The sequence below is a fragment of the Protopterus annectens genome, chromosome 4.part1 (genome assembly GCF_019279795.1).
Source record: "Protopterus annectens isolate FY-2018-M chromosome 4.part1, PAN1.0, whole genome shotgun sequence".
Lineage (NCBI taxonomy): Eukaryota > Metazoa > Chordata > Ceratodontiformes > Protopteridae > Protopterus > Protopterus annectens.
In genome coordinates, this window is record NC_056734.1 from 955607110 (window position 1) to 955632843 (window position 25734).

The window sequence follows — 25734 nt, forward strand, 5'->3', positions numbered from 1 at the left end:
AACAAAGTACATTAAAGCAAGCACTAGTTTCGATATATTTAAGAACAGCCTGGACACTTATTATGGGAACAAGTTCTTTGGTATATTGGCAAGCCAAAATAGCATTAATTCCCATGATTGAAATATTTGTATGTATGTATGTTTAACCCAGAGCTGTTCATTACTACCCTATCATCTATAAAGTGGAATTTCCTAAAAATCTTCCACTTAGTTGATGCTGTAAGTGAATTCAATACATTAGTGTGTATATTGACCCTAGTCAGCCATTGTAGCTAGACAGCAAGTGGATATAAGTTACTGAGCATGTGCGAGATCAGTGCCATTTTGTGTAGTCAGTCAGTGTGAATATATTCACGAGACATGTGACACGGTGTCAGAATGGGATCTAAAGTTGAAGCAGCTCGCAAACCACGAGGCACACAGTTAGAAGTGGAGTAATATGCAGGAGTGAATTTGCAAACAGATAAGTGGTTATTTGAAGTTACTTAAATTTGTTTCAAATGATTATCAGTCACTAAACATGTGGCCTAGCATTCAAAGTGTTCAAAATAATTTCCGAGATGCTCAGAATGTTTGAGATGGTGGCATACTATTTAAAGTGTTTGAAATAATCTCTGAAGTGTTTGAAAAGTTTGAAAAGGCTAAAACTAATAACTAAGACTTTTTGAAGTGTCCAAAGTGTCTGGAGTGTTCGAGGTATTTGCAGTGTTAAAGTAAAGCATTTTCAGAGAGGCTGTTGCGCACTTAGGAAAATTATAAGTACCAGGTCTATACTTATTTTTAAAAGAAGTTTGTTGCTATGGCAGAGGGATTTCACAGACCTGAACCACTGGCGTTTGATAATAATATTGCTGAGAACTGGCAAGAGTTTGAGCAAGAATATGATATTTTCATACAGGCTGCATTTTCTGATAAAGATGCACTTACAAGAGCATTTATACTTTTCGATTTAGCTGGCTCAGAGGCCATTGAGCAGAAACATTCATCTGTGTATGCACCTGCCATGTATGCAGGGAAAGGAGAGAACTGCTGTATTGTGATACAGGCTGAAACGTGGGAAGAGTCTGAGTGCTTAAAATGTAAATTTAGAGAAATGTGTAACCCTCAAACAAATATTACAAAAGAAAGGAACACATTTTAAATTAGAAATGAAAAGCCTGGTGAAACTATTGCAGCATATATTACTGACTTAAGAAATAAAGCAAAAACAAAATGCAGATTTGTTGATCTATAGGATGAATTGATAAAAGACCATCTTGTATGTGGTGTTAATAATGATGCAGTTAGAAAGATTTTGCTTTGAGACAGTGAATTAACATTGAGCAAAGCCACCGAGATTTGTCAAATGCATGAGATTACAGAAAAGCATATGAATATGCTTATGAATGAGAAAAGTGTGTTTGCATTATTTGATAGTGCAAATGTTGATAGTGTACAGCAGAAAGTTAAGATGAAAATGAAATATAAATCAAGAGGCAGTGCCACACCAAACCTCATTGTTAACTGTTGCAATTGTGGGGGCAGTCATGAACCCAAATGAGAAAAGTGTTTAGCTTTTGGTCAGCTATGTCACAAATGTAAAAAGTAGAATCATTTCAAAAGGCTCTACAAGTCTAAAGTGTCAAAAACTTGTATTAAAAGAGAGTATCCTAAGAAGCAAGCAGATCAGACAAAGAGTGTAGCAAACTCTGAAAGCTGTGAGGAAATTTCCTGTGTTGATGGTGTCTCTGTGATCGAAGAAATAGTTAATACAGTAGATTATCAGTTGACAGCAAAGAGTGAAATATTTTATACTGTACAAATTAATGGGAAATATGTAGAGCTGAACTAGTTGCTTGGTGTCAAAGCCATGGCCTGAAGCTCAATGCCAAAAAGTGTATTGGCATCCACTTTGGTAAAAACTCTGTACCCATAAACTACCACATAGCTGGTAGTCTACTTAATGCTGAAAATGTTATAAGAGACCTTGGGACACAGGTGGACAGTAGTCTCTCCTTTGATAATCACATTGCCACAGTGGTCAGGAAATCCTTCTATGTGGTTCATCTCATCACAAAAGGATTCTCATCCAGAAAAAAATAGGTCATTGTTCCCCTCTACTCATCACTCATTAGACCCATTATAGAGTGCAACACCCCTTTTGGTATGTACCTCACAAGATATCTACAACAACTGGAAAGACCACAGAAATACCTCACAAAGAGGATTACTGGCCTCAAACAGATGCCCTATGCAGACCGTCTCAAAAAACTACAGCTTTACTCTATCGCATATCGTCTACTCAGAGGCGATCTCTGCCTAACATACAAAGCTATGTCAAACCTAGAGCTGTTGGACATGCCCCACTTAAAGAAATCCCAATCCCTCTGAGCTACATGCTCTAGGGACCTAAACCTTGTCACCACAATAAACAGAACATGCTGGAGGGATAGATTCCTGTCCCAGAGACTTCCCATACTCTGGAACAGACTACCTATCTATGTCAAACAGAGCTCCTCATTAGCACTCTTCAAGAAAAATCTTGATGATTGGATGGGAAATGGGAAATTCAACCCAGGGATCACTTCTGTGGCTCTGCTCGACAGGGGCACAGGAAAATAATTTTCTTGGGTGGCGAAAGCCAGGGTACATTTTTTGGCTAGGCTTATATAGGCCCTAGGGCCAATAGCCTAGTACCTACCTATGAAACTATGAACCTAAGAGATTCAAAGTTATGGCACAGCATTTCTTTCATGCCATTCTGCTGGAAACAGCTATGACTTGCAGTTTTATGCAGTCAAAAGACACGTGCAGCCTCTGTAAGGCCTCAAAGACAATTTGAGAATGGGACTGATTTCATTTAATAAAGAGGTCCACCACATAAGTCTGAATAACAATGATAGTTTTACACAGAATATTTTTAGTGAATATGCTGATATTTTGAAAGACAAGCTTGGTAAACTTCCAGTCGCATATTCCATGAAGCTAGACCATGAAGTAGGCCCAGCTGTCAGACCAGCATGGAAGATTCTAGTAACAATGCAGAGTAAAGTAAAAACAAAACTAGACAAATTGGTGAATTTAGGTGTCCTTACTCCAGTGGAAGAACTGACTGAATGAGTATCCTCCATAGTCATAGCTCATAAGAAAAGCTCAGATGATATTTGAATATGTATTGATCCAAGAGACTTATACAAAGCACTTAAGTGTACTCATCATCCAATGTGTAGAGTAGAAGAGGTAGCTGCTCATGCCAAATTCCACTGTTTTTTTCAGTCTTAGATGCAAAAAGCTCTTTTTGGCAAATTTAGCTGGATTGCAAATCTGCATTGCTAACCACATTCACTACACCTTTTGGAAGATACAGATTTTTGAGAATGCCATTTGGAATTAATTCTGACAGTGAGGTATTTCAATGTGCCATGGAACATATTTTTCTGGTTATCCGTGTGCTATTATAGTAGACAACATTACTGGTGGAGGCAGTGGTGAAGACGAACATGATAGAAATCTCAGGAAAGTTCTAGACCATGCACGTGAAGTATATCTCAAACTGAATCATCAGAAATTTAAATTCAAACTGAAAAAAGTTAGCTATGTGGAACATTTGTTTACAAGTTCTGGCTTGCAACCAGATCCGTCTATGCAAACAACAACTGTTGAAATGCCAGAGAATGTCACATTTTTACAACATTTTCTAGACATGGTCAATTATTTAGGAAAGTTCATCCCAGACATGGATGAGCTTTCTGCACCATTATGTGAGTTAACATGCAATAATGTAAACTGGTGCTGGTTGGAACCACACCAAAGAGCATTTGATATTCTGAAGAAGAAAACTGACAGTACACCCACAATGAAATATTATGATGGTCACAAACATGCAACTCATGTGACGCTTCAAGGCCTTGGCACCGCATGTCTTCAAGAAGGCATACCCATTGCTTATGCATCAAGAACTTTAACTCAAACAGAGATGCATTGTGCACAAATAGAAAAATAACTTTTGGCAGTAGTATTTGCATATTTGAAGTTCAGTGATTATATTTATGGCAGACCTATCCAAACAGAGACTGATCACCAAACGCTAGTGACAATTCTGAAACAGCCAGTACATACAACCCCGGCCTGACTGCAATGCATGATGTTAAAAGTGCAAAAGTACGATTTCAATATTGTTTATAAGAAGGGCAAATGCTTGTACCTTGCTGATGCTTTATCATGCGCACCCAGACAAATTACAGAGCAGCATGAAAATTAAACAGCAGACTTTGACGTCATGGAAGTTAGAAATTTTTCATCATCGAGGCTTGATGAGCTAAGAAATCACACAGCTTCAGATCCATTTCTCCAGAAGCTGAAAAATGTTATCAGTCAAGGATGGCCAACATGACAAACTGGTTTACCACTTGACATTCAGCAGTATTTTCCAACTCCTGATGGAAGAATGGAATCATGAAAGGTCCAAAAGTGGTAATTCCTAAAGCATTACAACAGGAATATATCAAAATTTTGCATCTTGGTGACCCAGGTACCAGTTCAACTAAAAGAAGGGCAAGAGGCATTGTATTTCGGCCTTCAATGTCTAAGGATATAGAGAAGGAAAGTCTAGCATGTTCAATTTGCAACAGCACCAAACCGCATCAACAAAAAGAACCACTTCAGCTACAGCAAATTCCTGAATTACCATGTTTGACGTTTGCTGTAGATATTTTCAAATGGAATGGTCAGCATTACTTGGTGTTAGTAGACTCTTACTAATATTTGTTTGAAATTGACCTACTTCCTAACTTGACGTCCAGCACAGTCACTACAAAATTGAAGAAACATTTTTCTGTCCATGGTAGTATGCACAAAGTCATGCCTGACAATGGTGCACAGTTTACTAGTCAGCAGTCAAGAAATTTGCAGAGTTTTGGGACTTTGTTCATATTACCAGTAGTCTGGAGTATCCACAAGCCAGTGGTTTAGATGAACATGTAGCTCATAGTGCAAAGTATTTGTTGGAGAAATCCGAAAGAGATGGAACCAATGTTTTCCTTAACTTACTCAATCTGAGAAGTATTGCTCGAGACAGCTTGCTTGTTTCACCTACTCGTATATTGATGTCCAGACAAACACAAACAACTCTTCTAATCAGTAAACAATTGTTAGTACCAAATGCAAAGAATATTAGAGTGGTCAAGGCTCAACTTTCAAGAAAATGTCAGTCAGAAAAGTTGTACTGTAATAAGACCAGTAAATCCTTTTGAACATTAATACAAGGAGAAGTTGTGAGAATGCAAACATCCAAAGGTTATGATCATATAGGAATCGTGAAGGACATTTGTGAGAAACTGAGATCCTACATCATTCTATCTGATCTGAGGGAATCATAGACATGTGTTACCGGTCTCAGAACCACAGCCACAGCAGATTGCCTATGCCAGTAGCTCTAATTTCCAGAGAATTCAAAAGGACATTGTGCTTTTTCAAACAACTCTGATGTAAACCCAAATGTTCCAGTACTGAATGAACCCAGTCAGAATTTCTATGTAACTAAATCTGGTAGAATTTGCAAACCCTATAATAAATACACAGCGACCTGGACTTGAAATCAATTTTGTTTTGTTGAAATGTTGAAATAATATCCAGAACTTAAATATGCATTTGTTCTTGTATTTTACAGTGTTGAACAAAATTAAAGAGGGAGGATGTAGATCAGTGTGTACCTAGTCAAACACTGTAGCTAGATAGCACATGCATATAAATTACTGAGCACATGCGAGATCAGTGCCATTTTGTGTAGTCAGTCAGTGTGAATGTAAGCTTGAATGGAGATGCACACACACGTGTGTGTGTGTGTGTGTGTGTGTGTGTGTGTGTGTGTGTGTGTGTGTTAGAAGTAACAAGTCAGTCAATAAACCTATGAAGTACAAAGTATATGTATGAGTTACAGCTTCTGATGTGTGTATAATTAGCGACTTGAAAGCATACTTAGCCTCAGTGTCTCATTTGAATACACAAGACATGTGACAACTTTCATGAATATCCTAAATAAACTTGCCCCTCCTAGAAGGAAGAGACTAAAATAAAAAAAATGCAGTTTGACTAGCCCAAAAGAGTAGAATGTTAATGCAGGATAGTGAAAAAGCACAGAAAGAATGGTAAAAATATAAAACACCTCAATATCTTAAACTTTAGAATGCTTAACAATCATACTAAAAAGCAAATTAAAGAAGTCAAAATATATACTATAATAACTTTCAGAATAATGGTAAACACAACCTGTTCTGGACAGCCATTAAAGAAATCTTACATTGGGGCAATAAATTCAACCCAAACCCCTCTCCCAGTAACTCATCACTCAAAACTATGATACAGTTCTTCTCTTATTTCATAGATAGTACAGCATCTCTTGACTTGAAATCAATTTTGTTTTGTTGAAATGTTGAAATAATATCCAGCTCTTAAATATGCCTTTGTTCTTGTATTTTACAATGTTGAACAACATGACAGGAAACTCTCTTTTCTCAACATAACATACTTGCTGAAAGCCAACATGGCTTTAGGCCATTCCACAGTACTACTACTGCCCTCTTATTTTTTACTGATACCATCTCTCAAAAGCATTTGATATGGTAAACCACTCTTTACTTATAAATATTCTGAAATCACTCTCTCTTGACACTTTGGCTGTACAATGGTTTACTTCTTACCTCAGCAATAGGCAACTGGCTGTGCTCTGGGAGAATAAACTATCATCTCACCTTCCTGTCTTACTTGGTGTCCCTCAGGGCTCCATCCTAGGCCCTCTCTTATTCTCAATATTTATCAATGATCTCTACCTAGCTATTCCTCAGGCAACGTGCATACAGTATGCAGATGATTCAACTTTAATAGATGATTCAACTACTAATAGCGCACCTAAATACTCGCAGTATAAATAACAAAATTGCCCATATTCATGCTCTACTTGAAACTCACTCAATTGACATTTTCTGCCTTACAGAAACTTGGTTAAAGCCAGGAATCAAGGATAACGAAATAATTCCTCCTGGCTACAACATTCTGAGGCAGGACCGCCTAAAGCGTAAGGGAGGAGGAGTAGCACTCCTTTACAAAAATGGACTCCAGATCTCCTCTATTAATGACATCCCACCCTTGCAAAATAAAGCTGAAATCCTCATCTCTAAACTGCAGATTAACCTTAAAAAATCAATCTATATAATTTGTCTCTACTTACCCCCTGGTAATAACAACATAATTATTGAAGAAATCCTTGGATGGGTGTCTACAAATTACCCACAGGAAACAATAGTACTAGGTGACTTTAATTATGACTGGAAAACCATTAATACCATTAACCCCTCCACACACATTAATCTCCATGGTTTTACTCAAACTATCAACCTAACGACCAGAATTAACAAACCTACTAACAAAGAGAGTACCTTAGACTGGATACTCACAAATAAAGACCCAACTACTTACAAGGTAGGTACCTTACCAGACGATCTTAGTGATCACATGCTTACCTACATAATAAGACAAAAAAATGATATCTTTATCACCCCAACATATAGAACAATTCGGTCTAAGAAACATTTCAACCCTGAACTCTTTCAGAACGAACTTAGAGCTTGTGATTGGAAACCTGTTAAAAACCTTCCACTCAATGAAGCTGTCACATATTTTAACTCACAATTTCTTGCTATCCTAGATAGGCATGCGCCCCAACGATCTATTAGAATGAAATTCAAACCAGCCCCATGGCTAACACTTGAAACTAAGAATAAAATACTACAAAGAAATAAAGCTTGGCATAATTGGAGAACTAACAGAACCCCCCCTGATAGGCAAATCTTTAGACAATTTAGAAATATGACAAAAAAGGCTATACTATCTGACAAAAAGAACTACTATAGCAAGCTTCAACAAACTCACCAAAAGCAACCTCAGAAATTCTGGGCAAGCATCAATAGTCTCCTTAAACCTGGTCACTGTAGTACACCATCTCCTCATGATGCTGACCAAAACACCCCACTCCAAACTGCAAATAATTTCAACACCTACTTTACAGAGACCATCCAGTCCTTAGCAAGCCAGCTTTCTTCTGAAAATATGAACCAAACTTCCCATAGTGCTATACCACAACCAACTTTCACATTTCACCCCATCTCTACTAACTCTATCTATAAAATCCTCCTAAAGCTTAAACCTTCTTCCCCCTCAGCAGACCAATTACCTGCTGAGTATCTGCAAATAGCAGCGAAATCCATTGCCTTTCCCATATCCATCCTACTAAATAGAACCATTAATGAAGGTACCATCCCTGAAATTTGGAAGGTCTCCCATATCATCCCACTTCATAAAGGTTGTAAATCCACTGACTATTCTAACTACAGACCAATAGCTCTTCTTTCACCCTTAGCTAAAGTTATGGAAAAATGTATTCACCATCAGTTACTTAACCACTTAATGAAACACAATATTTTGGCTACTTGCCAACATGGCTTTAGGCCATTTCACAGCACCACCACCGCCCTTCTATCCTTCACTGATACCATCAATAAAAACCGTAATAACAACACCCTCTCTTCTGCTCTTTTCATCGACCTGTCAAAGGCTTTTGACATGGTCAACCATCCCCTACTGATAAATACCCTTGAACTTCTGGCTCTCGACCCCCAGCTATTCAATGGTTCAAATCTTACCTTAACAATAGGCAACAAGCAGTTGTCTGGCAAAATAAACTATCATCCCTTCTACCAGTCTCCATAGGAGTCCCCCAGGGCTCAATTCTGGGACCTCTTTTTTTTTCACTATTTATCAACGACCTTCACATTGCAGCCCCTGAAGCCACCTGTATTCAATATGCCGACGATTCCACACTTATATGCTCTGCTAACTCCACCTCAGACCTCCACTACATAACCCAAAAAGTATTTAACATGGTTGAAGAATGGTTCCTTAAACGTTGCCTTCTTTTGAATGCCAAAAAACCAAACTGCTACTATTTCCACCTACCAATAGGTCCCCATCTATTGATCTCTCTATTGTATCTAGCAAAGGCACCCTGATAACACCTGAACAATCTACCAAACTTCTAGGAGTGACAATCGACAACAACCTCACCTATGATATACACATTAACAACACCATACAAGCAGTGAACAGAAAAATTGGTTCCTTATACAGAATCAAACCTTTCCTTACTCCTCAAGCCAGAACCACCATTGCCCACTCTCACTTAATCTCTACACTTCTCTACTTCTCTATGCTTCATCTATTTATACTAATCTAAAAAGAACTAACCTCCAAAAAATTTCTCATGCCTATAACAATATCGCCAGGTTTGCTACCAGCAATCCATGCAAGACACACCATTGTCTTAATCTTAAGCAACTCAACTGGCTTGAATTACCTAGCTTACTAACACTTTCCCAACTCATCATTGCTCACAAAATCTTTTATCAACCTAAAAATACTCCTATTCTCACTAACCTTATCACCCCATACACAAATCTAACTTCACTACGTTCCTCTACTAGATTACTTGTTTGTACTACAAAGTCTAATAACTTGTCAGGTGATAGCATTTTCTCAAACACTGTTGGCAAATGCTGGAACCTCCTACCAACAGACCTAACTCAAATACCATCCCTTTCTCTCTTTAAACTACGACTCAAACTTCACCTAAAATCTCACTGGATGTGCCCCTGCACAAACCCTGACTAATTGCTTCCTCTTTCACTTCTATCTTCCTACTCCCTAGGGTCCACTTTCACCCTTTACCCCACTAATGCAGATTACTGATCTCCTTTTTTAATGCTCTCTAACTTTTCCTTTCTTCAACCTACTTACTCTTCAACCTTCCTATTTTCTCCTGTTTACAAAGGTTTGCATATAATTTCAATGTTTACAAATACTTTATACCTTTTTTTAACAAACTACCCTTAATCAATTTTTCACTACGCCACACTTACTAAGAGTAATTTTATCCTCAAAAAAAAAAAAAAAAAACATTTTTTTGATCAATTTATTTTTTTCCCTCCATACTCTTATTTGATTTCAATGTTTACAATTGTTAATGTAATTCCACTATTAATCTTTAATGTTTATAATGTTTGTCTGGAGCTTTTCTCCCCGGGCCTCTACTGAAAATGGACATGTATCCAGTTAGACTAGCCCGGTCAACAAATGTAAAATAAATAAATAAATAAATAATCTGTGCAGCTGAATCTTGATCCAAACTACAATCCCTAACTCAGAAAATATTTAACATAGTTGAGACTTGGTTCCTAAAACGTTGCCTCCTCTTGAATCCCAAAAAAACAAAGCTCCTTCTCTTTACGCCTACCAGTAAATCCATGCCTTTAGATTTCTATGTTATTTCTAACAATGGCACCCTCATATCCCCTGATTCTACCACCAAACTCCTAGGAATAACTATAGACAGCTACCTCAGATTCGATAACCATATTAATAACACAATTAAAACAGTCAACAGAAAAATGGGCTCCCTATACTGGATCAAATATTTTCTCACTCCAACAGCCAGAACTACTATTGCCCACTCTCATCTAATCTCAACACTCCTCTATGCCTCACCAATTTACACCAACCTATCCAAGAAGAATCTTCTTAAACTCACTACATCTTACAATAACATTGCCAGATTTGCTACTTGTAATCGCTTTAGAACTCACCACTGCCAGAATCTAAAACAACTAGGATGGCTTGAACCGCAAAATCAGCTTTATTTTAACCAGCTAACCACTGCTCATAAGATCCTCAACCAGCCCAACAACACTCCTATACTCTCAAACCTCATTACTCCATATAAAAATCTTAATACCTTATGCTCTGCTAACAAACGTCTACTTAGTATTAGTAAGTCTAACAACATGGCAGGAAACTCTCTTTTCTCAAACACAACTGGGAAATGCTGAAATCTTCTACCTAGTGATCTTACATCACTTCCTTCCCTACCCCACTTCAAACAAAAACTCAAAATATACCTTAGAACACACTGGCTATGCCCTTGCACTAACCCTGACTAACCCACTACCTCTATGACTAAGTTTCTACTAACTCCTCTCTAATTATAACTTAATGATCTTTCTCCAAACTGTAGAAGAATAAGCAAACCCGCATGCAGTTCTGATGTACCTGACATGGATATCTTGTTCAATATGTTATCAATACTCTTATGCAACATTTCTCAGCAACTGTAAACCTGAAAGTCTTATCTACCTCATGTGAATATTCTTGTTCCATATTATTGTAAATATTTGTTTTGCAATATACTGTAAAACCTTACAAACCCTGTTTTGTATTTGTAACCTTTTACATATTGTTATAATGTATCTGTCTTGGAGCTTTTCTCCCCGGGCCCCTACTGAAAATGGACATATATCCAGTTGGACTAGCCTGTTCAACAAATGTAAAATAAAAAAAAATCACTAACCAAGGATTTTCCAACATCTAATCCTAACATTCTCAGCAATACCCTTCAAACATCCACACAACAGGCCTCTATAATATGGTACGCATATGACTCCACTCTCATTTGCACATCTGATAACATGGCACACCTCCAAAAAATTATTTAGGAAGCTTTAATAGCAACTGAAACATGGCTTCATAATTCACAACTCCTACTAGTCCCTAAAAACAACTACTTTTTCCAGAAATCCCACTTCCATGAATAAATAAATAAATAAAAGTTATCTCTCTTGATAATGCAACCACTGAAGTCATTTCTCATAGCATTAGGGATGATAGTAGGTGATAATCTTAAATTTGACCTGCATATACAAAATTGCATAAGAAAAAGTCATCAAAAACTAGGGATGCTTTAGAGCCCAAAACGTTCTGACTGACAAAACTAAAGCCACACTTGTTACTACTGATCTCCTCCCCTACTCCCATCCTTACTAATCTTCAGACATCACAAAAATCAAACCTTGAACAATGCTGTAACAAAGTTACTAAATAAGCAGCAAATACCTCTTTCAGAAACCACACTATATAGCACTAAAAATCATAAATTGGTTATAACTACCCCATCAACTAACATGTACACAGTTTCTTATCACTTATAAAATGATTCAGAATCCATCTGCTTGTCCAGCACTAAATAAGATTCTACACAACTATGGTCCCAGTTGGTCATTATGATCCAGTAACCAAAAACTCCTGCCTGTCCACAAACCTATCAAATTTGCTGCACATTGTTTGTACTAATACCATGTTGCTAAGGCCTGGAACTTGATGTCTGTATCCAACAGGTCAATATCTGCCCTCCTATCCTTCAAAACCATTCTGACAGACTTCTTAGCCAAACGCTGGTTCTGTTCTTGCTCAACACCACGATAAACTATATCCCTAAATGTGAACAAATACCTACTCATTCCTTACACTTCCTTACTTTCCATTCTTCACTGATTTCTTTAATTTTATCAATTTCTCTTCTCCCTGGCTTCTCTCTAAATATACCATAAACCTGCTTTAATTCGTATTGTAATTCCTGTTTGTATTATACTAACTTACCTTTAGCTTTTCTATAAACTAGCTAAAATTTCTATAACTATTAAATCATTGTCATATAAATTATATCTGTTCTTAATAAATGTTTTCAGATTATGTCTAATTTGCTATAATTATTTAAATTATAGTTGTATTATTTTTAAAGCCTGTAAATTTATTGTTCTTAAAATATTTTGTAATACTTTGGAGCTTTTCTTCCCAGGCCTGTGTTGAAAATGGGCTCCTACCCAGTTGGATTTTCCCAGTAATCAAATTTCAGTAATCAATCAGTCAATCAATCAATCAATCAATCTTATATGTCGTACCATGCAAGCTGGTGGAAGGCTTTTTGGGGATTTTACCCTTTTTTATAGCTGTATCATGACCACGGAAGTGATAAATATATATATATAAAATTTCCCTCAGTATGGGGGTGGACTGCCCCAAATGTGGCGTCTAGGGGGTCTTGCCCTTCCAAAGCTTTTTATATGTTATTTAGGGTTTTTTACTCACTGTTTTTGGATATGCATCTTTTGAAAAATGATGAGTTAAGGGAGAGTTCTTCATTTGTTTTGTAGATAAACGTCACTGAACAGCAAGGCCTAGCTCAAACTTCTCCCTGTGGTGGGTGACTCAGTGTTGGCTCTTCACTTACAGCACCCCCACTTGACTGGAATAGACACTAGTCTACATTATAGACTTTCTTTATCACTCAGCTGACTTTTCCTTTATTCTGCTTATTCTGAGTTCTGTATACACTGTAAAAAACATAAAAAAATGAATGAAAAAGAAAAGGAAACTGCATTGTAATGATTCTGATAGTGGAATGGTGTTATGTTGGTTACTGCATTCTGTCTAAGATGCCCTACCTCAGTAAAGGTATTGAAAGAGCACACACTCTCTCTGCAATTGCAAGGCATAGCCAAAGCTCTGTACTCACAGGCTGATACTGATGAATTTTTTATACTGAAGCAAAAAGGACTTTGAAATCTCTACACTCTTACAGCTCAGAACCAGTCAGAAGAGCCAACCTTAACAGCATATGTGTTATAAGTTACAGCACTTCAGACAATTGCTGTACAGTGTTATAGCAATAACCCACGCCTGGGTGTGGGTAATGCCGGATTTACCCATGGTTGGTGTGGTTTGGTCAAGAGGGCGAAGCCCTAGTGGCCAAACAAAGCCAACAGTGGGTAAATTCAGCATTACCCACACCCAGAAGTGGGTTATTGCTATTATAGAATGACATTATTTAAGAAAAAAAATAATTACTTTTCTTAAATAATGGCATTGCATAATGCCTCCTTGCTGCCCTTCCGCAGCTGTCTGGTATTCTGCAGCAGTTCTAATGTACTGCGCATGCGTATGCCTACGCATTACATCAGAGCTGTGGGCAAAAGCAATGGAGAAAGCAAGATCTCCGTTGCTTTTTACAAACTGTTTTGCTATGTTAAATGGGTTTAACATAGCGAGACAGCTTTAAAAAAAGCAACGGAGTCCGTTGCTTTTTTTAAAGCTGTCTCGCTATGTTAAACCCATTTAACATAGCGAGACAGTTTTGAAAAAAGCAATGGAGAAAGCAAAATCTCTGTTGCTTTTTTCAAACTGTCTCTCTATGTTAAAGGAGTTTAACATAGTGAGACAGCTTTAAAAAAAGCAACGGAGAATCTCCGTTGCTTTTTTTAAAGCTGTCTCGCTATGTTAAACTTGTTTAACATAGTGAGTTAGTGTGAAGCAATGGAGATCTTGCGTTCTCCGTTTCTGTAAAAAGAGAGTTATAGTAATGGAAAAAGTCCGGGCGACCGGACCTTTTTCCACTACTATAACTCTGATTTACAACGTGCATGCTGACCAATCAGTGTGCACATTTTTGAATATTAATGGGGGGGGGGTCATTGTATAATGGAAGATTTCCTTTTGCAAAACATCCCAGCAGTGAATGCCAGTAAAACTAAAACAAAGTTCTTTGGTGGAAGCACCTTTCAGCCAATCAGATCGATTTTACTCAGCCTTTCTAAATTTAAATGTAGCAAAAACAAGACTAGATCATAGTTTATTTATGCTGCATTTTCATTTAAATAAGCACCTTACTTTAACATCTTATATAGAATAATAGTTAAAGTCACACAACAACAGATACCTTCTGTTACACTTCTGCAGTCATAATACATTTTGCCAAGTCCACCTTACTTCCTTTAGTAACTTGTGGTAGCTGAGCCCTGTTAACATTTTTCAGAAACAGGAGCAGTCCCCTAAAACAGTACTCACATTTATTGTGAAATTCCAATTAGCTGCTCATCACCGCTAAATACTAGCTTAATTTAACACTGTTTTTTAACTTTGCATGTCCCAAATAGTAACCTCGGTGCATGCACAGATGTGTGTTGACCTTTGCATTTTGACATTGTTGTGTTGATGTTAACCATGCTTATATAACATCAATTTGATGAATTCCAGTAGACCCATACATATGGATATATATATATATATATATATATATATATATATATATATATATATATATATATATAGATAGATATATATATACATATATGTTTGTGTGTACTTCATTTAATCAAAATACAAGTTGACTGAAGCATAAAAGATCGATCTAAAACATGGAAATTGACATAATAAAAAACACACTAACAAACTAAAATATCTTTTATTTGCAAGAGGGGCAAACCCTCCTGAATTCCCCAAATACCCTGCTGCATAACTCTCTCGCTCTCTCTCTCTCTCTCTATATATATATATATATATATATATATATATATATATACAAATGTTTGTGTGTGTGTGTGTGTGTGTGTGTGTGTGTGTGTGTGTGTGTGTGTGTGTGTGTGTCTGCGTGTACATGTGTGTGTGTGTGTGTGTGTGTGTGTGTATCAACTCCAAGATCACACAACAGTGGGGAAAGGGCAAATTACCACATCCTGCTGTAAGATAACCTCCCACAAATATGACTATTTGATCACTTTTACTAGTATGAAAAACATTCAATGTACCAAACATCATCTAATTGAATACTTCCCACATATAGATAGATAGCTGTATAGCTATTGAAGGATATATCTGTCTTAATGAATAAAGATTAGCAGGGCCTCAACAAAAAGAACATGTAAAGTCCAACAAATCTTTCTAAAATTTGCTTTATTAAAATACCATTTCAGGTGGACTTTCAACAGCTGATTTGCATCTGGCTAGGAACTACTAGCCATAGTGCTATGATCATTATACATCGAGGAATTAACTTCAAAATCCAGGATCATTGAAATGAGATTGTTAATTTAAATCTATGGCAGTTCAGCAAACACAATGTTCAAAGTAACTGTTTTTTCCTGCTCACTTCCAACAAGAAAATATAGTTTCAGTATAGGTTTTAGAAGAAAACAGAGTTCCTTAAAGCACTGACAGTGCTGATACATTGTACTCAATAGACAAGCAAGGTAAAACACAAGGCTGGACCACCAGGCTCAAAAAATCAGTTAAATTTATTGTATATTCAACGGATAAGCGCTTTCACATGTAAAAACATGCTTCATCAGATATCAAAAAACAGTCAATCAGCTTAATTTAAACTAATTTAAAATACTGTCAACCAATCCAGTCACAGCAAAGGATTCAAATTAATTAATTAATTAACCCCTTCAGCAGTAAAATGAATGCTAACTAGAAACAGAATACAATCCATGTTAAGCAGGCAATAGGAAACTGTGTGTATAAAATCAACAATCACACACACACGAATCCTAACATAGTTATATAGATGTATATAAATTCATGTAAAAGTATATGTATATGAAAACAAGACATAACAAATATACTTCAAATATATAAACATACATAGAGAGAAATAGACAAACAGAAAAGTCAGTATTTTGATACGAGAAAAAATATGCAGTAGAGTAAAATATCATCAACAGATTTTTTTAAAATGTAAAGCAGACACATTTTATATTTCTCATATTTTGTTTTCCTGTAGTACTAAATGTTTAGGTTGTACATAGAGACTGGAAGATTGCTCCTCTTTCCTGCCATATTAATTACTGAAGCCTTTGCAATAACTAGCATTTTCTGTCACCTTTTGTTAGCAAAATTAATACATTAAAAAATATAAATAAAACACGTATTTTCGTATAAGAAATTCTGACTAATAAATAAACAATGGGTTTTCTTACCAAAGGTTTTATCTAAAATGGATCACAGAGTCAAAGACAAGGAAGGTCACATGTGACATTCCTGTTAAATAATTTTAAGTGAATACATGAAAACTGGACAGTAAATATATTTCACAGCATAATGTTACTTGGACTACTAGTTTTGTATATCTGTGTTAGATATTTTGAGGAAACATTTGCACAAACATTGTGTTTCTTTAAGAAATAAGAGTTATTTTGATATCTTTTCAGCTTAGGGCATGAGAACAGATTCACTCATTAACAAAATTTAATTACCAGATCTTTGAAATAGCATAAAGAAAGCTAGATGCATTTTTCTTACCTAGGCAGACTGTCAGAAGAAGAGTTAATAAAAGCCAAAGTGTCTTCATTGCGTATTTTTTATCAACAACTTACTGGAAAGTGTTAAAATCTTTCTGGGTCTGGTCCTTGTTTCAGAATGTTTGTACTCATATATGCATGCATGCAAATGTACACAGTGTGGAGCATTCATATGTGCTTTGGGTGTGTGTGCGTGTGTTTGTGTGCATGTCTGTATGAATCTATGTGTGCCTTCTAGTCCTAGAAGGGCAGAAACATTTGTTAGACTTTAGAAGTAATGATTGACAGGGACAGATGTAAAGCTCTCCAGAGCTGAAAATAGATGGCAAATGAATTTCCTTTTGGATGAGAAATAGTTCCTGTTAAAAGGAACCTGGGACAGATTTTTTCAGATTTTTCTGAGAGCACTATAAATGATGACGCTGAAAAGTTCCTTCACATCCCTCCAGTGTTCTTCTGCTGCACTTTCTAAAGTCACTTACAAAGCGCACAGATCTGGAGATGTGTCATTTGGAGAAGGAATTCAAACTTTGAATGACTGTTGTGTATTTTGAAAGATAGGATGGGATGGCATATTCCTACAAAGACAAATTCACAGGCTCTCTGCATATGTCATTAGACTGTTTTCCCCAAGTAACTGTCCATCTCCTCAGGATATATGATTACACCAATACTGGAACATGCTTAGTGCAAAACCAGCTGCAACCATGTGAAAGGTACCGGGTATAATGTTACTTACACTACTAGACAGGAAGTATGTTTGGTAAACAGACTGTTGTCCATGTAAGATGACAGGGCACAGACAGCACAAGGTGGTAGTGTTATTACATCTGTTTTCTTTACACCTAGTAATACTACTGTGCAAAAAAATGGAGTTCATGCCAGAGGGCCAGTTACAGCAGGTAGGGATGAGCAAAGTTTCTCAAAGAGAAGGTGAATGTAATGTCTAAAGATTTATACGATTATTTAGCATTTATATCCTTCAGGGAAGTCCTAAAAAAGTGACAGTATAGTCGTGCTAGAAACTTATGAAGAAGTGATTTTTGAAGTATTATTTACTCAGACGGTTTTGGGAAATGCCTAAAATAAAGTGTCTGAAGGATGGGAATAAGATATAGATAGAAACCAAGTAAGCCTAAGCCAAATTAAGAAGATAATAACATCATTGAATTGGGAAACATGTATTTAGCATGTTTTCCTCTCTGTTATCTGAATAGATAAAATTCATTGAGTACCACTGGCCTGTTTTATGGGTGACAAAGAAACTTTCTTTTGTGTAAATTGCTTAGGGCGGTATGATATGACTTGTACAGTAATGGAGGTTGTGAAAGTCAGATCTGGGTATGCAGGATACAGCACAGCATGTCTTGCAGTATTTTGCCCAAATCAGTATTTCAGACTGTCTGGATACTAAAGGAATTCTACATTTTTTGATGCAAGTGCCACCATAGTCTTAATGCTGAGTGTGAGCAACCACCAGGAAAAGAAACTTGTGACTTTTCGTTGGCAACTCATTTAAAATGCCTCTTACACTCAACAGCAAGGTTGCTCATTGATCTGAAGGCAATTCATTTACTATATAAGATATGCAGGAGTGATGCACGTCAGCAATTTCACTTGCACTCAGACTATCTAACAGATTTCCCTTCAACATGAGGGCACCTAGCTTATTTATTCTGACTGAAAATACAGTTTAAATGAATTCCTGGCCAGAGACTAGCTTTTTTGTTGTTCTGTAAGAATGTCACTTTCAGAGTAGAAATATATACATTGTTAGCTGCATACAAATATAACAGTACAGTTCCCTACAAAACGGTGTCTACAGGACTGCAATCAGTTTCTGTCAACATTTAAACAGAGTAGGTTGCACACACAAAAAGCATTTGTTAAGCTTTCACTTACAGTGCTTTGTAATTAAGCAGGTCACCATATTGGTCAGCCATAAGGCTTTTTGTTTCTACTTGAGTGGTTGCCTCCTTCCCCTGTAACTGAAGTAAATTGACTCTTACATTAAGAGCTGTAATACTTACCTTATAGCTTTAGGACACCTTAGGAAACCTTGTAAACTGCAATAGCTCCGCTCTATTTTTTTTCCAGAGGCTCTTTAAGTTGCTAGTGACTTTACTGAATTTCTGTGGTAATATTTGTGTTTAAACTGAACTTGTACCTAGAGAAAGTGTATAATCAGAGCTCCTCCTTGCTGCATGTGTTTTATAATGTTTAAATTGCACACACACACATTGAAGAAGTGCTTTTATGACTTGAATAACTTGGGCTAGCTATACCTGAAGTGCTTTTACTGGCAATTTTCCAGTTGTACAATTGTGAATAATTGATCTAGTTTTTCTGGTATATCTTTAAAATCCAGTTAAGTGTTTATTTACTGCATTGCTCTCCTTGCTTAGGTTTCTTAGCTATAAATCTTACTTCATTCTGAAGTATGCTACTTTACCCCCCCACCAAACCTTTCTGAATGCATTATTATATAATAACTGCCTGTTGTTGCCTTCATGCTTACCCTAGAATCTCTGCTTTTCTCTTTTCCTAGTTGAACTCTACAGTTCCCTACAAAACGGTGTATACAGGACTGCAATCAGTTTCTCTCAACATTTAAACAGAGTAGGTTGCACACACAAAAAGCATTTATTAAGCTTTCACTTACAGTGTTTTGTAATTAAGCAGGTCACCATATTGGTCAGCCATAGGGCTCTTTGTTTCTACTTATGTGGTTGCCTCCTTCCCCTGTAACTGAAGTAAATTGACTCTTACTTTAAGAGCTGTAATACTTACCTTATAGCTTTAAAAGTTGTAGAAGAAAACAGAGTTCCTTAAAGCACTGACAGTGCTGATTCATTGTACTCAATAGACAAACAAGGTGAAAACACAAGGCTGGACCACCAGGCTCAAAAGCTCAGTTAAATTTATTGTATATTCAACGGATAAGCGCTTTCACATGTAAAAACATGCTTCATCACATATCAAAAAACAGTCAATCAGCTTAATTTAAACTAATTTAAAATATTGCCAACCAATCCAGTCACAGCAAAGGAATCAAATTAATTAATTAATTAACCCCTTTCAGCAGTAAAATGAATGCTAACTAGAAACAGAATACAATCCATGTTAAGCAGACAATAGGAAACTGTGTGAATAAAATCAACAATCACACACACACAAATCCTAACATAGTTATATAGATGTATATAAATTCATGTAAAAGTATATGTATATGAAAACAAGACATAACAAATATACTTCAAATATATAAACATACATAGAGAGAAATAGACAAACAGAAAAGTCAGTATTTTGATACGAGACAAAATATGCAGTAGAGTAAAATATCATCAACAGATCATTTAAAATGTAAAGCAGACACATTTTATATTTCTCATATTTTGTTTTCCTGTAGTACTAAATGTTTAGGTTGTACATAGAGACTGGAAGATTGCTCCTCTTTCCTGCCATATTAATTACTGAAGCCTTTGCAATAACTAACATTTTCTGTCACCATTTGTTAGCAAAATTAATACATTAAAAAAATAAATAAAACACGTATTTTTGTATAAAAAGTTCTGACTAATAAATAAACAATGGGTTTTCTTACCAAAGGTTTTATCTAAAATGGATCACAGAGTCAAAGACAAGGAAGGTCACATGTGACATTCCTGTTAAATAATTTTAAGTGAATACATGAAAACTGGACAGTAAATATATTTCACAGCATAATGTTACTTGGACTACTAGTTTTGTATATCTGTGTTAGATATTTTGAGGAAACATATTTGCACAAACATTGTGTTTCTTTAAGAAATAAGAGTTATTTTGATATCTTTTCAGCTTAGGGCATGAGAACAGATTCACTCATTAACAAAATTTAATTACCAGATCTTTGAAATAGCATAAAGAAAGCTAGATGCATTTTTCTTACCTAGGCAGACTGTCAGAAGAAGAGTTAATAAAAGCCAAAGTGTCTTCATTGCGTTTTTTTTTTTATCAACGACTTACTGGAAAGTGTTAAAATCTTTCTGGGTCTGGTCCTTGTTTCAGAATGTTTGTACTCATATATGCATGCATGCAAATGTACACAGTGTGGAGCATTCATATGTGCTTTGGGTGTGTGTGCGTGTGTTTGTGTGCATGTCTGTATGAATCTATGTGTGCCTTCTAGTCCTAGAAGGGCAGAAACATTTGTTAGACTTTAGAAGTAATGATTGACAGGGACAGATGTAAAGCTCTCCAGAGCTGAAAATAGATGGCAAATGAATTTCCTTTTGGATGAGAAATAGTTCCTGTTAAAAGGAACCTGGGACAGATTTTTTCAGATTTTTCTGAGAGCACTATAAATGATTACGCTGAAAAGTTCCTTCACATCCCTCCAGTGTTCTTCTGCTGCACTTTCTAAAGTCACTTACAAAGCGCACAGATCTGGAGATGTGTCATTTGGAGAAGGAATTCAAACTTTGAATGACTGTTGTGTATTTTGAAAGATAGGATGGGATGGCATATTCCTACAAAGACAAATTCACAGGCTCTCTGCATATGTCATTAGACTGTTTTCCCCAAGTAACTGTCCCATCTCCTCAGGATATATGATTACACCAATACTGGAACATGCTTAGTGCAAAACCAGCTGCAACCATGTGAAAGGTACCGGGTATAATGTTACTTACACTACTAGACAGGAAGTATGTTTGGTAAACAGACTGTTGTCCATGTAAGATGACAGGGCACAGACAGCACAAGGTGGTAGTGTTATTACATCTGTTTTCTTTACACCTAGTAATACTACTGTGCAAAAAAATGGAGTTCATGCCAGAGGGCCAGTTACAGCAGGTAGGGATGAGCAAAGTTTCTCAAAGAGAAGGTGAATGTAATGTCTAAAGATTTATACGATTATTTAGCATTTATATCCTTCAGGGAAGTCCTAAAAAAGTGACAGTATAGTCGTGCTAGAAACTTATGAAGAAGTGATTTTTGAAGTATTATTTACTCAGACGGTTTTGGGAAATGCCTAAAATAAAGTGTCTGAAGGATGGGAATAAGATATAGATAGAAACCAAGTAAGCCTAAGCCAAATTAAGAAGATAATAACATCATTGAATTGGGAAACATGTATTTAGCATGTTTTCCTCTCTGTTATCTGAATAGATAAAATTCATTGAGTACCACTGGCCTGTTTTATGGGTGACAAAGAAACTTTCTTTTGTGTAAATTGCTTAGGGTGGTATGATATGACTTGTACAGTAATGGAGGTTGTGAAAGTCAGATCTGGGTATGCAGGATACAGCACGTCTTGCAGTATTTTGCCCAAATCAGTATTTCAGACTGTCTGGATACTAAAGGAATTCTACATTTTTTGATGCAAGTGCCACCATAGTCTTAATGCTGAGTGTGAGCAACCACCAGGAAAAGAAACTTGTGACTTTTCGTTGGCAACTCATTTAAAATGCCTCTTACACTCAACAGCAAGGTTGCTCATTGATCTGAAGGCAATTCATTTACTATATAAGATATGCAGGAGTGATGCACGTCAGCAATTTCACTTGCACTCAGACTATCTAACAGATTTCCCTTCAACATGAGGGCACCTAACTTATTTATTCTGACTGAAAATACAGTTTAAATGAATTCCTGGCCAGAGACTAGCTTTTTTGTTGTTCTGTAAGAATGTCACTTTCAGAGTAGAAATATATACATTGTTAGCTGCATACAAATATAACAGTACAGTTCCCTACAAAACGGTGTCTACAGGACTGCAATCAGTTTCTCTCAACATTTAAACAGAGTAGGTTGCACACACAAAAAGCATTTGTTAAGCTTTCACTTACAGTGCTTTGTAATTAAGCAGGTCACCATATTGGTCAGCCATAAGGCTTTTTGTTTCTACTTGAGTGGTTGCCTCCTTCCCCTGTAACTGAAGTAAATTGACTCTTACATTAAGAGCTGTAATACTTACCTTATAGCTTTAGGACACCTTAGGAAACCTTGTAAACTGCAATAGCTCCGCTCTATTTTTTTTTCAGAGGCTCTATAAGTAGCTAGTGACTTACTGAATTTCTGTGGTAATATTTGTGTTGAAACTGAACTTGTACCTAGAGAAAGTGTATAATCAGAGCTCCTCCTTGCTGCATGTGTTTTTTAATGTTTAAATTGCACACACACATTGAAGAAGTGCTTTTATGACTTGAATAACTTGGGCTAGCTATACCTGAAGTGCTTTTACTGGCAATTTTCCAGTTGTACAATTGTGAATAATTGATTTAGTTTTTCTGGTATATCTTTAAAATCCAGCAAGTGTTTATTTACTGCATTGCTCTCCTTGCTTAGGTTTCTTAGCTATAAATCTTACTTCATTCTGAAGTATGCTACTTTACCCCCCCCCCCACCAAACCTTTCTGAATGCATTATTATATAATAACTGCCTGTTGTTGCCTTCATGCTTACCCTAGAATCTCTGCTTTTCTCTTTTCCTAGTTGGACTCTACAGTTCCCTACAAAACGGTGTATACAGGACTGCAATCAGTTTCTCTCAACATTTAAACAGAGAAGGTTGCACACACAAAAAGCATTTATTAAGCTTTCACTTACAGTGCTTTGTAATTAAGCAGGTCACCATATTGGTCAGCCATAGGGCTCTTTGTTTCTACTTATGTGGTTGCCTCCTTCCCCTGTAACTGAAGTAAATTGACTCTTACATTAAGAGCTGTAATACTTACCTTATAGCTTTAGGACACCTTAGGAAACCTTGTAAACTGCAATTGACTCTTACATTAAGAGCTGTAATACTTACCTTATAGCTTTAGGACACCTTAGAAAACCTTGTAAACTGCAATAGCCCCGCTATGTTCGCCCTCGCTACGCTCGGGCTCTCTTTGCTCCCCTCCCTGCCCCCAATTCCCTCCCGCCCCCAGTACCTCTAAATTTATAGTACAATAGCCACTCCCCCACTTTCTAGATCCTATCTGCTTTCATCTGGGATAATTCCACCCACCCCCATTCTACTGCCTACATTTTAATAGCACCTATTAGCTTTCATCTGGCATTCTCCCATCCCCCTTCCAGTACCTTTACCTCGCCACTCTATCTTCTGGTGTTGCATCACCAGGTAAAACAGTTCCTTATCTCACTAGCTGAATCACAGATAATGATATACTCCTCTTTACTACCCCTCTTGTTCACACCATACCTCCTTACCTTGTATGAAAACCAGTTTCTCATGGGATTTCAGGTCCCAAAAGGCCATACTTTCACCCCAGCTGTAAATCCTTCCACCTTCAACCATACTTACAGTACCAGATCCTACCCAACATCTTGTTCAGTCTATCAACATCTCAACCCCAGGCACATTAGCTCTAGATCCAAACACTACCACAAAACTAATAAACAAATTCTTGAAGTTCATCACCAAGTATAGACTCAACCTAATACTTGGTGGTGATATTCACCCCAACCCTGGCCCACTCACTTCAGATACACATACCCCCTCTACTTGCAATCTAAGCTACAAACCTACAATTAATAGGCCAAATAACTCTCTCCTAGTCTGTCATCTCAATATTAGAAGCATTAATAAGAAGGTACATGAATTGGATGCACTTCTGGATGTCCCCTCCCCTGAGATTCTCTATTTATATGAAACCTGGTTAAAATCTAACACTAAAGACAATGAAGTGTTACCACCTGGGTACAACATACACAGGCTGGATCGTGCTTCGATGAAGGGGGGTGGGGTAGCTGTTCTCTATAAATCTGAGTTGAATGTCACCATAGATGTAATACAACCTCCTCAGATTAATAACTCAGAGATTCTTGCCACCAAATTGCAACTTAATAAAAATAAATGCATTAATATAATCTGTGTGTACATTCCCCCAGGTAACAATATATATACATTTGAAGATATCCTGCACTGGCTATCATGTCACTACCCCCAAGAAACCCTACTGCTTGGAGACTTTAACATAGACTGGGGCACCTGTTCCTCATAATCCCCAACCACCCATATTAACCTGCATGCATTTACACAAATCATATCCACCCCTACCAGGATAGGTAAACCCAACCAAAAAGAAAGTATACTTGACTGGGTACTCATAAACAGTCACCCCCAACTGTACACCTCTGGTACCCTCCTTAGTGGCCTAAGCGATCACCTTCTCACATATGTAATTAAGCACAAAACCATTAATTCCCAACAACCCTTACTCAGAAAGGTTAGAAACAATAAAAACTTTGACCCTGCAAAATTCCATCAAGAACTAAACTCATGTAATTGGTCTATTCTAAAACACCTCCCCTTAGAGGAAGGAGTAGCATACTTTAACAACAAATTCCTTGAGATCCTTGATTTGCATGCACCTGTTCGTTCAAAGAGAACCAAGGCAAAAACTGCACCATGGCTTTCTATAGAGTCTAAACTCAAAATTACCCTTAGAAACAAAGCATGTGCTTTATGGCATTCTTCTAAAGACCCTCAAGATCACATTAAATACAGGCAATCCAGAAATGAAACAAAAAAATCAATTTTACAAGACAAAAAACAATACTACTGTAATTTATAGACAGTAAATCAAAATAACCCTCAGAAGTTTTGGGCAGGTTTAAATAATCTACTACATCCTGGACAAACTTCAACCCCAATCCCTGCTGCTACTATTGATAAAACCCCTGAAGATGTTTCTGATAGTTTTAACCAATTCTTTATTGGGACAATTCAAGCCCTAGCTACCCAACTACC

At 36.8% G+C, this 25734-nt stretch overlaps 1 protein-coding gene across 2 annotated transcripts in view; it reads right to left on the minus strand.

The window, feature by feature from the left end:
* Positions 1-21180, minus strand: part of CHRND (cholinergic receptor nicotinic delta subunit) — a 2417369-nt gene extending 2396189 nt beyond the window's left edge. The window contains exon 1 of one of the 2 annotated variants that reach the window (XM_044070671.1): positions 20926-21180. In XM_044070671.1, coding sequence (XP_043926606.1) covers positions 20926-20974 — 49 coding nt within the window. In that variant the 5' untranslated portion in view covers positions 20975-21180. Of the gene's footprint in view, positions 1-16995; positions 17246-20925 lie in introns of those variants that run through there. The other variant, XM_044070670.1, reaches the window with a different exon arrangement.
* Positions 21181-25734: the final 4554 nt, after the last annotated feature.